The 16553-nt window shown below is 41.6% G+C and overlaps 1 protein-coding gene across 1 annotated transcript in view; it reads right to left on the bottom strand.

Moving 5' to 3' along the window:
* Positions 1-558: 558 nt before the first annotated feature.
* The window catches only part of LOC127639609 (lysine-specific demethylase 4B-like), a 59656-nt gene continuing 43661 nt past the window's right edge, over positions 559-16553 (bottom strand). The window contains exons 13-22 of the mRNA XM_052121718.1: positions 16218-16396; positions 15843-16044; positions 9986-10062; positions 9802-9857; positions 9582-9690; positions 5372-5557; positions 4829-4996; positions 4626-4745; positions 4037-4129; positions 559-2615 (exon numbers count right to left, since the gene is read on the bottom strand). Coding sequence (XP_051977678.1) covers positions 2241-2615; positions 4037-4129; positions 4626-4745; positions 4829-4996; positions 5372-5557; positions 9582-9690; positions 9802-9857; positions 9986-10062; positions 15843-16044; positions 16218-16396 — 1565 coding nt within the window. The 3' untranslated portion in view covers positions 559-2240. The remainder of the gene's footprint in view (positions 2616-4036; positions 4130-4625; positions 4746-4828; positions 4997-5371; positions 5558-9581; positions 9691-9801; positions 9858-9985; positions 10063-15842; positions 16045-16217; positions 16397-16553) is intronic.

Here is a 16553-nt window from a genome sequence, read left to right as displayed (position 1 = left end):
GGGGGACCCCGAGACGTTCCCAGGCCAGTGTGGAGATGTAATCTCTCCACCTAATCCTGGGTCTTCCCCGAGGCCTCCTCCCAGCTGGACGTGCCTGAAACACCTCCCTAGGGAGGCAGCCAGGGGGCATCCTTACCAGATGCCCAAACCACCTCAACAGGCTCCTTTCGACGCAAAGGAGCAGCGGCTCTACTCCGAGCTCCTCTCGGATGACTGAGCTCCTCACCCTATCTCTAAGGGAGAAGCCCGCCACCCTTCTGAGGAAGCCCATTTCGGCCGCTTGTACTCGTGACCTAGTTCTTTCGGTCATGACCCAGCCTTCATGACCATAGGTGAGGGTAGGAACGAAAATTGACCGGTAGATCGAGGCTTTGCCTTCAGGCTCAGCTCTCTTTTCGTGACAACGGTGCGATAGAGTGAGTGCAATACCGCCCCCGCTGCCCCGATTCTCCGGCCAAACTCCCGCTCCATTGTCCCCTCACTCGTGAACAAGACCCCGAGGTACTTGAACTCCTTCACTTGGGGCAATACCTCCTTCCCTACCCGGAGTATGCATTCCATCGGTTTGCTGCTGAAACAGAAATGACGAAACACACAAACACGAAGCACAATGTCACTTCACATTTTATTAGAATCTTTCCTAGTACTTCTGCACAGATAAACATTTGCCATCATGAGTATGCAAACTTCTGTTGGCTATATCGTTGAACTCGCCCCTTTGCGACATTACTCAACACAAACCAGAATCCTCAGGAACAGAAGAGTACAAATACCATCGACACACTGCGTCCAGTCTTGAAACGACGTTAGATGTCGTCAACGGTTGGGGCTAAGCTAGGATCAATTTGTACGTGATTGCCAGAGGTGTAGCAATGATTAAACCTTTAGAAATGTCAACATTTGGAAAATTAGCATATTTTGTTGGCTGACAAGAAAAAAATGTAGTTGACTGCAGAAAACAACGACTCAACCAAGTTGATTGCTTTGACTGTGAACTGACGAAACGCGCAAGAGGATGGTTAACACCCACTTTTCTGCCTTGCGGCAAATCAGATAGAACTACTCGCCGAACCTAATTAATATTCATGAGATAGACTGATAAGACCCCCCCCCCTCGCCAAAACAAATGTAGGCCAATGGAAACTAAATCCGAAATCCGTTGACGTTTATTTCAATGTGACATGGCATTTGAAAAGACCTGACAGTACTCTGTAAGTTACGCTGAGGACCAACAGGAGCTGATTCTTAATTAGGACATCTAGTATGTAGTATGTACACATCATGGGTCATGTGACCCATCGCGCCCCTCAGTAGTCCAAGACTTCTATAGCACCGTGAGAAGGCGGTTTGCGTATCTGTTTAATATTAACTATATGACTATACGTTCCAATTATGCACCTTCAAATCTCTTGGATAAAAATTATAAATTCAACTTTCCCCCATCTTTCTACATAATGTTGCAAAGATTCACCAAAATAAAAATCGATAGAAATAATAACAGCAACAACAGTAATTATAATAAACACAGACAATGTGAATAGATTTCAATATCATCGTCTACGTTTACAGAGTATGCTACAAAAACAAATGCAGCATCTGGTGCTGAAAAACATTTTATCGTTGATTATATTCGATACGTAAAGACATGAGAATCTATCGTAACACAGATGTGTACACTAACAGAAAATCGTAGCTTCGGATGCTGCCATAATTGCAATATCTTTATACAAATATTAAATTTAGATGTGACAAAAGACATTTAAATACTCGTTAAATCCCATTTCCCCAGCTAAAAGCCTTCTTTTGACCCAACAACCCTTGAGTACAGAGAAAAATACCTGAAACTGTACAGATAAAGACTGTTGATCCGTGACAGGTTAGAATGACATTTTGACTTGAATTAGAAAAATATTTAGTACTTGTTAGAGAAAATCATGTATAAAGTAAACGGCACATCCAGTGAATTATTATCCATCCAAAAAACATATGGTGGCTCTGTCCGAGAAAGAGAGACAAAGCGTGGGATCGTTGAAAGGGTCGGAAGAGGGTGGTGTCCCCCAAGGCTATGTACTGGGTCCTTTTCAGTTGTAGTCTAAAATGACATGCGTCTCGCACGCGCCGGTTCTTAGGAGTGAGACTCAGAATAGCACAACAGCGAATAAATGAAACAAGAGAGACATGCAGTGGATAAGTTAGAGTCTGTAAGCATTGACGAATCGCCTGTAGTGCAGGACGAAGCTTTAATACATCGGCTCCGTGCCTTGTTCGCCTTCCTCGGGCGGAAAGTCAGAGTTAAGGAGGGACTCCATGTAGGCTACGTAGCTGGAGCTGTGGCTGTAGCTTTCACTGGGTAGAGGCTGAGGGGCTGGGGCGGGCTGGTTGGGCACTGGGGCAGTTAAGGTGGGCATTGGGGTAGGCTGGGTAGAGGGGGGCAGGCTGGGGGCAGTGCTGGTGTTTGGAGTAATACTATTGGGCAGGAAAGCAGTGACTAATTCTGGAGGTAGCTCCGAAGGCTCAATGGCTAGTGTTGGTGGCGGGGTTGGCAAGCGTGGGCGTTTTGCAGCCAGGGGTTCGTCTGATGTCTGGATCTGAGGTGGTTGCTGGTTCACAGTTACCTGTTGAAAAGAAACCCAAAAATGGACCATCAGGACTAGTTCTGACATCACTACAGATCTCTCAAAATGGGCTCAACTTCACTGTTAATGTAGAAATTCTAAATTTAAGGGGCAGTGTGTGATTTCCATGCCACATTGTGGCGCCAAAATGAAATGCGCAAATAATAAAAATCTTCATGCCACAAAAAGAACAAAAAAAAATTTCCCTCGCGTTAAGTGTTGCGTTCCCTCGCGTTAAGTGTTGCGTTCCCTTCGCGATAGATTGCGTTCCCTCACGATAGATTGCGTTCCCTCGCGTTAAGTGTTGCGTTCCCTTCGCGATAGATTGCGTTCCCTCGCGATAGATTGCGTTCCCTCGCGTTAAGTGTTGCGTTCCCTCGCGATAGATTGCGTTCCCTCGTGATAGATTGCGTTCCCTCGCATTGTTGCGATCACTCGCGTTAAGTGTTGCGTTCCCTTCGCAATAGATTGCGTTCCCTCGCATTAAGTGTTGCGATCACTCGCGTTGTGTTGCGTTCCCTCACGATAGATTGCGTTCCCTCACGTTGTGTTCCCTCGTGATAGATTGCGTTCCCTCACGATAGACTGCGTTCCCTCGCGTTAAGTGTTGCGTTCCCTCGCGATAGATTGCGTTCCCTCGCGATAGATTGCGTTCCCTCACGTTGTGTTCCCTCGCGATAGATTGCGTTCCCTCACGTTGCGTTCCCTCGCGATAGATTGCATTCCCTCGCGATAGATTGCGTTCCCTCACGTTGTGTTCCCTCGTGATAGATTGCATTCCCTCACGTTGTGTTCCCTCGCGATAGATTGCGTTCCCTCACGTTGCGTTCCCTCGCGATAGATTGCATTCCCTCGCGATAGATTGCGTTCCCTCACGTTCTGTTCCCTCGTGATAGATTGCGTTCCCTCGCGATAGATTGCGTTCCCTCGTGTTAAGTGTTGCGTTCCCCCGCGTTAAGTGTTGCGTTCCCCCGCGTTAAGTGTTGCGTTCCCCCGCGTTAAGTGTTGAGTTCCCCCGTGTTAAGTGTTGAGTTCCCCCGCGTTAAGTGCTGCGTTCCCCCGCGTTAAGTGCTGCGTTCCCCCGCGTTAAGTGCTGCGTTCCCTCGCATTAATTGTTGCGAAATGCGCAAATAATTACAATTTTCATGCCACAAAATGTAAAAAAATAATAATTTAAATGCACTCTTGGAGGAATCAACCTACAAATGGGTGACATATAGTTGCATTTTAAGTAATAAAGTACATAAATGCACATTTCACCTTAAAATAAGATGCAATTTACTAAAATAATATACATTTTCTTTATGAACAAACACCCAACCTGTGGTCAATTGATAAGAGTAAAATGTTTTCAGCCATTTGATTCAGAACAATATTTGGAGAACGATCGTTTCTTGGCCTGAAGAAAATACAACACTTACCAGACGAGACAAGACCCTCTTGGGAAGCTCTTGATCCAGAGCGTGGATTTCACTTCGCTTCAGCAAGAGCTGCGTCTCATCCTGAAACTCCACCTAGAAGAAAAGAAAGTGCACAAGATGAGCAACGAGCATCAAAGAATATTTATTTAAAACTTTTCAGAAGGATTCCCACACATCTTTTCATGCAAAAGCAACCAACACCACCATAACAAGCACCAAACTTTAAACAAGTTGATAATCAAATCTCAATTCCAGAACATCTGCACTTAGTTTCAAAACCCATCAGACTTTCTGCCATCCAGTTACGATTACTCATCTGCTCCTGAATGCGTCTGGTAGGTGGGAGAAAGTTTGACTGGAATGTCTAAACGAGGCTGAATGACCTCACCAAAGTATCTGAACGTCAACATTTCAGCGGGGTTGTTGTTTTAGAGTACTGTGACTCAGATCTGATAAATAATACAAGACGGAGGAGAGAAGCTAGAGGTTTGTTAATGCCGACTGGTGGTTCGTTATGTTCTTTGTATCATTTAGAGGTTTTGCCGCTTGAAGCGTCTCACAAGTTCAGATGCACTATAAAGACAGTTACCTGGTAGAGTCTCTGGACGTGTTCTTTGACAAAAGACGCATTGAGGACACGTCCATCTATCGTCTTCACAACCACCAGCTCTCCGAGCTCTGGAGTGCCGTTGCGCAGACAATCGTGACTCTGACAGAGAATTCAAAGCGATAACAGATAAAACAAATAGTTGCGTTCAGTGCTTTATTACTTTAATATATTCTCTAGCTTACCAGTAAGTTCTCAGGGAAGACGTTATCACAGTACGATCCGTCGTCGAAGTTGACCTCATAGAAACTCTGCGAGCCAATACCAGTGATGATGCAGCGATAGAACCAACCATTGCTGTTCCTGCCGATGACCTTTTGACCCAGAGACAGATCGCGAGACCCGTATTTCATCTGCCGTGGAACATCGTTTCAATGCAGTGTTATTATTGTTAACGAAAATTAAAGCAATTTTGAAATAAAAGTGAAAACTAAACAAAACTGAAACTAAGCTAAAAAAAAAAAAAATTTACGACTCTAAAATTCTCAAATAAATATTTACAATTATTAATTTTTGTTTTTAATAAATATTATAAAACTTGAAATGTTTATAATCCACAATCAAAACTAACGTAACAAAACTGAAACGAAACTAATTTACTGTCAAAACTCTAAATATAATGGAATTAAAATAAAAATGGCAACTAATTTATTATATTTTCAATGAACAATATATTATAAAACTTGAAATGTTTATAATCCACATTCAAAAATAGAAATAAACCGTACCCTCTGATTGGTCTGTTTGTGTTTATGGCAGGTGACGGACACCACGTACGGTAAATCAGCGGGCTTCATGACCACCCCAGCGAGGAGGGCGCAGGTGGTGTGAAAAGACGTGGAACAGTCGTCATAAGAGCACTGGATACACGCGCCGAGGATCTGTTTGGTCGTCTTGTGGCAGTAGACACACTTCTGAAATTCGGACAGATGCAATTTAAGATAAACATGGAAATAAGGAAAAAAGCTCTCTGGAATCTCAGCATGTCATAAATAATTTTTTGTCTAATAAACAGTGTAACACATCGTAATTGAAGTCTCTCATAATCAACGCTCTCTTATTTTGTGATATTGACCAGCTGACAATGCATTACTCTTAAATTCAATCTTAATTTTTTTGGCTTTCAAATGTGTCCCATTGTCTCCCCAGTATCTCTCCTCTTCCATCCATTTCCGCAGAACCACCCTCAAACACGTACACACGCACACACATCCCGCATGGACAAGGGAATATCGATAGGGATAAAAATTCTTTATTAAATCGTCAATACTTCATTTCAGTCCCAGTGGCCAAACGGCTGTAATGTACAATGGCCTTTCAACGTGACACCAGCTCGGAAATATATCATCGGTGGGCGAGAGGTTTTGATTTATTGTTCCAGAGGGATTGATCAAAAGACAGGCCAATGGACAAGGAAAGAAAAAAAAGAGGTGATTTACGGATGTCACTCCCTCTGTCATTTATTCATACATCTAGACCTGGTCAATTTTGTGTTGGCGCACAAGGAAGGATATAGAGGAGCCTTAGTTTTAATCTAGCAGATAAACCGTACAACAAACAATTGTCTGCTTTATTGTTAGGTTGTGCTTGTGTAACAGCGGAAATAAAAACCTGTGCAAAAAACTGAGATGACATCATTAACAACGTGAACTCGCGACTTGAAGCTGAAAACTTTATGAACGGTTCATGAAGCGGTCGTTCTGTTTAGCGCATAATACGTTAAGCACCTTTTTTCATCTCATCGGCAGCTATAACGACAGCAGTGGAGATCATCTAGACTCGTTGATGTCCGTTCTGGTTTCTTTAGCACACTGTTCGGTACTGTATTTTTGACAATGCATTGAGCACCGTTAGTCGAGCCGTGGGCAGGACTGTGTGCGTTCAAACGTGTGGCAGAGGCAGAAACCTGCCTATATAATCAATGCATTTCATTTAGCACAGTGAGGAATGACACCTGATTATTCAGGCATTCCACATTATTAATAATGCATCATTCCCCATGCTCACAGTGAGAGAGAGAGAGAGAGAGAGAGAGAGAGAGAGACACACACACAGAGAGAGAGAGTGATTCCCATTGATCATTAACATACAAAAAAGATCTCTAAATTTTTGGATGCATTTAAAATCAAGTCCTACAGAGTCGCTTCATTATAAAGCACTACAAACCCAAGAACTGAACCCTGAAAACAGTCCCGTCAGTCAGCTGGTTCTGAGACTCACTAACCCGGTTAACAGTACTAACAGTAACCAGCCTCAGACCAGCACTGCCTTACAACCAAACATCAGAATAAATCACATCATCAAACAATCTCAAATCACCTATCTGGAACATTGGGATCAAGAAACTAAAACACAAAGCAAATTACAAATCTATCGGACTCTAAAATCAAAGTATGAATTGGAAGAGTATCTCCTGACTGTCAGAGATACAAAGCAGAGACAGATCCTGAGCAAGTACAGGCTCAGTGAGCACAGTCTCGCCATCGAGAGAGGGAGACACAGAAAAACATGGTTACCCAGAGAAGAAAGGGTGTGTGCTCACTGTACGACAGGTGAGGTTGAGACAGAGGTGCACTTTCTCCTTCACTGCCCAAAATTAAAAAATACAAGGGACATTTATATGCATAAATTAACACACAGCATAGACAAATTTATAACAATGACAGAACAAGAACAAATGAACATAATACTTGGAGAGGGACACACAGCAGCACTGGCTGCAAGATACGTTTTAACGTGTCACAGTCTGAGAGACAGCGGGTGAATCTGTGTTATGTGTTTTACCCCCGTGTGTCACCCCAATATTCACCACAGTGACCCTCAGTATGTGTGTGTATATTCATTTATGTGTAAGTATATGTCAGTTCTCTTCAGTTATTTAAACACTGTGTCTTCAGCAGTTCTGAACCTGTTTTGTATTTATTTTTATTATTTATTTTTATATGTGTTAAATTTGTTAAACTAAATGTATACATTAAGATGTAGTTCTGCTTTGGCAATATTGTATTGTTTACATTCATGCCAATAAAGCCCCTTTGAATTCAATTGAATTGAGAGAGAGAGACAACACAGAGAAAGAGAGAGAGCGAGAGAGACAACACAGAGAGAGCGAGAGAGAGAGACAACACAGAGAGAGAGAGAGAGAGACAACAGAGAGAGAGAGAGAGAGAGAGAGAGAGAGAAGGAAGGAAGGAAGAAAAAAACAGTAAGTGAAAAACAGAATGAACGAACAAAAGAACTTAAAGAACAAACGAAAAATATGGACAAACAACAGCAAAAATAAAAATTGATGGAAGGTCTAACACAACTAAAATTGTGAACAAATACACGAAAGAAAATGGAACAAATGAATGAACCAATGAAAGAAACCCACTTTATATTAGGAGTCTGTCACTATTGTCTACTTAAGCATTTGATACAATATACTTACAGTGTACATAGATGTCAATGCACTGTACTTATATTTAAAGTACCCTAAATCTACCCCAACCCTTTCCCTAAACCCACCCCACCCCAACCCTTACCCTAAACCTACCCCAACCCTTACCCTAAACCTACCCCAACCCACCCCAACCCTTTCCCTAAACCCACCCCACCCCTTACCCTAAACCTACCCCAACCCTTACCCTAAACCCACCCCAACCCTTACCCTAAATCTACCCCAACCCTTTCCCTAAACCCACCCCAACCCTTTCCCTAAACCCACCCCAACCCTTACCCTAAATCTACCCCAACCCTTACCCTAAACCCACCCCAACCCTTTCCCTAAACCTACCCCAACCCTTACCCTAAACCTACCCCAACCCTTTCCCTAAACCTACCCCAACCCTTTCCCTAAACCCACCCCAACCCTTACCCTAAACCTACCCCAACCCTTTCCCTAAACCTACCCCAACCCTTTCCCTAAACCCACCCCAACCCACCCAACCCTTTCCCTAAACCCACCCCACCCTTTTCCCTAAACCTACCCCACCCAACCCTTTCCCTAAACCCACCCCAACCCTTTCCCTAAACCTACCCCAACCCTTACCCTAAATCTACCCCAACCCTTTCCCTAAACCCACCCCACCCCAACCCTTACCCTAAACCCACCCCAACCCTTTCCTAAACCCACCCCAACCCTTACACTAAACCTACCCCAACCCTTACCCTAAACCCACCCCAACCCTTACCCTAAACCTACCCCAACCCTTTCCCTAAACCCACCCCTTACCCTAAACCCACCCCAACCCTTACCCTAAACCTACCCTAATCCTTACCCTAAACCTAACCCAACCCTTTCCCTAAACCTACCCCAACCCTTACCCTAAACCTACCCCAACCCTTCCCCTAAACCTACCCTTACCCTAACCTAACCCAACCCTTACCCTAAACCTAACCCAACCCTTTCCCTAAACCTACCCCAACCCTTTCCCTAAACCAACCCTTTCCCTAAACCTACCCCAACCCTTTCCCTAAACCTACCCCAACCCTTTCACTAAACCTACCCCAACCCTTTCCCTAAACCTACCCCAACCCTTTCCCTAAACCAACCCTTTCCCTAAACCTACCCCAACCCTTTCCCTAAACCTACCCCAACCCTTTCACTAAACCTACCCCAACCCTTTCCCTAAACCTACCCCAACCCTTTCCCTAAACCTACCCCAACCTCAGCAGCAGCAAATGCGAATCTTGTAAGATTTTCTAACATGTAGTTACACAATAACAACACTGTATTATATACAATGTATTATATATTTTAACGTTAGTATATAGTAGTTTAAGAGACCTCATTTAAAGTGGGACCAACAAAAGAAAAACAAGATGGAAAGAAAGTAACAAAGACAATGAAACACAATGAACGAACGAAGGAAAGAATGAGCAAACAAACAGAAGAATGATGAGCGTTTACATACAGGTCACATACAGCTATATACAGTTCCTCCTATTGTTACTCACCAGACTCTTTCTGTTGTCGGGGACGGCAGTCACGTCCACAGGCTCGCGTTCCACAGCGTTGACGAAACGAACCTCGGCCACGGCGACAGCGCAAATCACATGAACCCACCTACAGGCAGAAAATACAACTTAAGACTTCAACTTGGAAGCCACTGTAAAATTAGCATGAACAGATGCCATATAGCTCCTCAAACTCGTAATCGAGTTTATAATAACACACCTGTCATCTGTAGTTTTCTTCAAAGCTCCTCCTCTTAAACTACACAAACAGCACGCCTGCAACGATTGACCCACCATTAATTCATTCAAAACATGTGATCCTATGATAGTTATCTTTTACACTTTACCATTAAGATACATGACACACATTCATTTTAGCATTACATTTATTTTTAAATACTTACAGCTGTCCACGCCACTGCAGTACAACGAGAACACGTCCAGCCTTCTGGATTTGTGTCGGGATTAACGCCATAACAACCTGACAGATGAGCGAGATGAGAAGTTAGATCATCCACGTAAGAACCAATCAGAACACGGCAATAAAATTGACCCAACATAATAAATGTTAGTGGTCTTATTGTGTGCGATTCATCAGTGTATGCTATAAGAAAAAATGGCAATCTTTTGTCAAACGAATCGTCTCCACCACTGAAGCGAAGACTTATTTTCTGTCGCTAATCAAGGCCGTGTGGGCGTGGCCAAAACGGTGAACCAATAATATCACAAAGGATAAAATCAAGTCCTGCGCTAAGTTATTTTGGTACGTAATTGTCCAGTTTCACTTAAAAATACATTGAATTATGAACTTTGGGTTGCAAAAGCACTTTAAAGTCTTTAATTATCAAAAACTACTTGTATAAAACCTTTTTTATTTTTTTTATATTTGCAGAAAATATTGCAAACTTAAAATCCATTGATGAAGCGTTATGATTGGAAAACCAATTATACCAAACAGTTTTAGGGTTACTATTAAACTTCATCTTAAAACAACAACAACAACATACAAACGCTGGTAACTATAGTAGTAAACAACAGCACTGGGGTTTGACGGATCATTGCACAACCATCCATTAAACGCGTTTCCAGTAAATGGACTGTGATATTCGTCCAATGCTTTCTCCACTGTGTAGCATTCTGTAAAAAACATGGCTAAGGTGAGATAAAATAGCATATGTACAACCTTCGAGGTTTCCCATAGTAGTGTTGTCAAAAGTACCGACTTCGGTACCAAGTCAGTACTGACATTTAAAAGATGTGACGCTTGGAGCGCAGCTGAGCGGAATCGTAAACGCCTCTGATTGGCCATTGTGTTCACGCGCTCATCGGATATGTCTGCGATTGGCTACAATGATCAACGCACGGGAGCGTTTGAGAGTACACGGAAGTGTTTGGGAGCTTTTGAAAGCACAAGCAGCCGTCTATCAGCGGACCGGTCCTGCTTTCAAACTCTCCCGTGTGTATCCGTACAAGCGCTCGGTGAAGAGCGTCATTGATGTATATTTACAACATGTTTTTTAAGCGCTGATCATTGCAGCCAATCACAGACATATCCGATGAGCGCGTGAACACAATGGCCAATCAGAGGTGTTTATGATTCCGCTCAACAGCGACACATTTTTTTAAATTTCAGTATCGACTTGCTACCGAAGTCGGTACTTTAGACAACACTATCCCATAGCATAGTCACGTAGGTCATGCAGCCTTCAAAGTTTTCCTGGTTTACATAATGGCTGCTTCTACAAATATATTTACAGTTCATCCAGCGGGAACCTGCTGTGGAAAATCTTTGACGAACCTCTCTAAAATGCAAGAAAACTCTCGGAGTCTTGAGTTCCAGATGCCAAAGTTGTAGTTTATTAAACACCAACAAACTTGAGACCGGTCAGCTGTCCGTTCTGACTCTCTTAGTCCAAAACCTCCTCTTCTATACAGTTTGTTATCTGGCATTACCTCATTTCTACGCCCCTTCGTTATTTTTGTAACCAATGGATACTATTTGCCACCATTATCTCACAGAGCCTTTTGATATCTTTTTACTGGTAGAAACTTGGCTTTAGTCTATCTTTTTAATTAATTTGACCACTAGTTGTTTTTACTCCTTATCTTCAACTGTGTTTCAAGGTCCTTTGCCTCATTGTTTTGTTACAGCTGGGTGCTCTTTGTGGCCTCTGCAGCATCAACACTTTTAGTAACCTCATATGCTCTCTCCTGGGTCACACAAAGGCCAGGAAACTCATATAAGTACTTTGATATAAAAACATACTAGAATATTGAAAAATATACTACATACTACGTAATCGAGCCGTGCTTGAGCCAAAACAAAAGGACACAAACACAACCTCCAAGCATTATCTTCCAGAGAAGCGCATTAAGACACAAAACTAATTTTCGTAACTGCTGGAAGAACGTTCGAATTCAAGCGTTCAAGTTGAAACCGGGTTGGCAGAATATAGCATCAAGAAATAAGGAGGCTAAGCTAGCATCCACACAATCGCACACCAAACAAGCCGTCTTTCACTTCACGCCTCATTCTTCAAGAAAAGAAAACAAACTGGAAAAATAACTAGAAGTGGGGTAAAGTTGGTGAAACAGTGCCACCAGTGGTTGCTCCGTGTTTATTTTGGCGGCGTTTGGTTGCTAGCTCCACAAGCACAAGTTCATGGGGACCAAAGCATCGGCTATTTTATAATGCTTTGATGGCTCATCTAAACAGATTTATGAGCCGTGTTTCTTTGTTTGAGAAGTTGCAGTAAGCAGAGGTATGACAGAAGGACCCGAAAACATGAGCAAGTATACTTATGACACGTGACGACTTTAATTAGTCTGACAGAGTGAAACGCACCGATGTTAAACTGATTAGTGTTTCTAAAAGCAGACCAATATAGAACGACTCATCAGAGAACGATCAGACTTCATAAATCAGTCAAGCAAATGCAGCAACTGCCTCATGTTCACAATAATTAACTTAAAATTGATGAAAACAGGACAGTCAACGTACTGCAACGTTCTTATTCAAACCCTAATTTAATTACTCTACAAAATAAAGAAGAAAAAAAAGTGTTTTCGGTAATACAAAGTTCACCTGACTTTGGAAACTGAAATTTCTTCATAAATAAGCAACACGACTGGCTGATTGTGGAAAAATCCCATAAATGGGAATATTTTTATAAATATGATAATATTGTTAGTTGTACAACAGCAGATTTTTGAAAACTCACAAATATAGAAATATATTTGTAAATTAAATTATCTTTGTATACGTAATAACATTAGTTGATATCAAACAACACGACTAGACGATTTCGGAAAACTCGTAAATATGGAATATATTAATAAATGGAAAATTTTCATAATATTTTCATATAAAAATATCGTTAGTTACAACACAACTGGTAAATCTTTGCAAAATTGTATATATGGAAATATATTCGTAAAAATAATGATCTTTGTAAATATCATAATAATGTTAGCTGATGCTAAACACGACTAGACGATTTCGGCAAACTAATAATATGGAATACATTAATACAGTGGTTCTCACCTGGGAGCTGAGTAGGCTACTGATGGAAGGGAAAAAAAACTGGAAAAAAAAAATTTGGGGACATTTTTCTTTGTCACTAAATACTGTTATAAAAGTTGTAGTTTTGTATATACATAACTCCTGAATAAAAATTTAAAATGTGTTTGGACTGATTTAAAAAAAAGTTTTGAACAAATTTGATTGGTTTGTCGATAGTGAGCGCAAATGTAGGTGATAAGCGGTTTCATTACAGTCATTGAGTCATTGAACGATCGTTCAAACGGCCGATTCATCAAGAATGAGACAGATGTTTGTGAATGGGTCATTGAATCTTTGACTCAACCGATTCGTTCACAACACTGAATCATTCAAAACACGATTGAGTATTGCTGTGAGATGCACTATGGCTATGCTGTGATCTTTGTTTGGATTCATCGGATCTATTTTCGCTGCTAAAATAGACCAAAACAGTCATTATTTCTTCTAAAATGTAAGTGACTTAATATTATTAACTTGTTTGTTGAACTGTCATATGAAATCAGTGTCACATTTTCAATCGTGAGGGATGGTAAATTAAGTGATGGTCAATTGTCAGCTCTCTTGGTCGATCAGGTCGGTGTGATGTATGTTGCTGAACTGTATTCAAATGTTATAAATATAAAAACACCACATTTTGAAATTTAACTGCAGTATGTCAATTTAGTTTATTTGTGTGTGCTGCGCTCATAGGCTTTAGAAAGCGGCTCATTTGTTTGATTTCAACCTGTCTTTGCAAGGCCACGAAACTCATATTTTGCTCCTTGCAGACAAAGTGCACGCCTTCACATAAAAACTAGACCTCTGGCATGGCGCATCAGTCGAGGGAACTGCGACATGTTCCCCAGCCTTGCAGACTTTATCACTGATGCAGGCACGTCACACGATTTCTCCTCCCTATTTCAATCAGCGTCTGAGCACCTGTCAGCAATGAGAAAACAATTTGCGACGTACTTTAAAGAGGATTATCGCTCTTTTGCGTGGGTTCGAGATCCGTTTGTGTGCACAGCAAACGAGCTATCAATTGATATGCAGGAACAGCTTATTGAGCTGAAGAGTGACAGTAGACTGAAGGAACTCTTTAGCTCCTGCCCTCTTTCGTCATTCTGGGCAGCATTGATGCAGGAATACCCTGAACACTGTGACGTCGCCTTGAAGATTCTCCTTCCTTTCGCGTCGACATAGGCAGTGTGAGGCAGGATTCTCAAAAATGACTGCACTCAAAACGAAATACCGCAATCGTGCACAAATCGAGGATGATTTGAGGCTATGTTTATCAAACATTGAGCCAAGAATTGAGGATCTTTGCAAGGCAAAGCAGGCTCAGGTCTCACATTAACATCACCTACCAGCAAGTTCTGTAAAAAATGCAGATGATGCCTACTATTAGGCCTAGTAATAACAACAATAATAAAGCATAAATTAATATCAGAGGTCTGGTGCCAATTCCCAATTATAGCAATAGCCTAGTAATGATAATAGGCCTACTGATGATGATGATAATAATAATAATAATAATAATAATAATAACAACAATAAAGCATGTAACCTCATATAATTATATAGCAATAGCCTAGTAATGATGATAGGCCTACTACTACTCATAATAATAATAATAATAATGCAAGCTCACATTAGAAGTCTGGTGCTACTGCCAATTATAATAATAATAATAATAACAACAATAAAGCGCGGGGCGGGGGGCACTGGGGCCCCAACTGCAATGAACCAGCTTTGGGGGGGCCCAGCTTGCAAAAGGTTGAGAACCCCTGCATTAATAGATAATCTTCGTAAATAACAATATCATTAGTTCTTGCTAAACACCACGAGCAGAACTTTATAAAATCGTGAACATCACAAATGAAAATATCTTTGTCAATATAACGATATCGTTAGTTGATGCTAAACAGCACCACCGAACAATTTTTGAAAACTGGTAAATATGGAAATATTTTTGTAAATGGATATAAACCATAAGCAGTGGGACGATTGTGACAGTCGTTATGGATTTCTGGACTAGTTTGATGAAAAATCGGCATGAAACTTAAAAATAAGTTTGAACTGTCGTTTTTATTTGAAGAAAACACAAACACTGTAAAACGGGATTTTTGTCTTGTTCTCTGGGAAAAACATCGAAACATCCTTAAAACAAGATCAATTAACTTGAAGCAAAATCTTGTAGGATAGTATGGCTTATATTTTAAAGGATATATTTTACGTTTTTTCTTCCTCGATTGTCTTTATTGTTTTTTCTCAAATGTTGGATTGAAGCGTACAGAAATGTGTGTGTCTGGACCATCAAGTTACACACAAACACACAGCACAGAACGGACCAATCAGAGGGCAGCGTCCCCTCAGTGAACTCCACACTTGTGTACATTCGAGTCCACAGTCTCTCGCACACATGGATGGAGTAATTGGCTACGCGGCTTACACTCAGGCCGAGAAGAGAAACAAACTAAACGGACCACTTTTCCATCTGTATTTCTAACCCTCGAAATAAATAACGGCGCTCAAGTTCAGGCTGACTGAGGGTAAATTGGTTGGGCCCAGTTGAGGAGATAAAGAGACAATCAGGGAATGACAACAGAGTTTACATTTTTGGGTGAGCCATTCCTTTACAGACATTTCTGTTCGATAGATAACGTTGATATCCAGTGTAAAAACATTAACAGTAAACAGAGCAGATTGTCTGTACTCACTTGCATGGACTTGCAGACTGCAGCTACTGCAGGACAGAAGAACGCTGGTACCGTCATCACCAATGTGTGAATTAGACGGCAGGGGTTCTGTGTTCTCAGCACCGGCACTGAAGCACATCTCCGGGATCAAAGGACGGGTGCGAGTCCCAAACTGAGAGACCGACCCGGGTGCGTCCAAAACATTGGAGGGGTCCTTAAGAGCCTAACACACATAAACACAAACAAACATCAAAAACACGAAGTCTTGGTGATGAACCTACAGCAATTTTCCTTTTTAATGCTCACAATGATTGACAGTTGTTCAACTTACAAAATGAAATCGTCAAATTTAGTCAGACTTAATTGTAGTTCGTTTTAATCAGGTCAGGGCATCACCTGTTTGTACGGACAGAACAGCATGCACACAGCGCAGTAGGGCTCAATGGTTGCCATGGCAGTGTTGAACTGTTTCTCAGAGAGGAAGTTTGGTGAGCGGTTCTGCCACAGATCACTCTCCTCTGTCTTCTTGGCCACCTGTTCCACACCGCCACCAACTGGCAGCCCAGAGTACAGCTCTACAGGACACACAAAGGGCTTTTAGATTAAACGTGAGATTTATTACAAAATAAGAGATTTGCATTTACTGAAAGAAACACTTCAGAGATTTATTTAGCAAGATATATGAATAAAAAAAAAGATATTATATGACAAAGAACTGACCGATTCAATACG

Source organism: Xyrauchen texanus, chromosome 48, assembly GCF_025860055.1.
Source record: "Xyrauchen texanus isolate HMW12.3.18 chromosome 48, RBS_HiC_50CHRs, whole genome shotgun sequence".
In the NCBI taxonomy this organism is placed as follows: Eukaryota; Metazoa; Chordata; class Actinopteri; order Cypriniformes; family Catostomidae; genus Xyrauchen; species Xyrauchen texanus.
The sequence above is the reverse complement of the archived record's forward strand: the minus strand, read 5'-3'. Positions and strand labels throughout refer to the sequence as shown.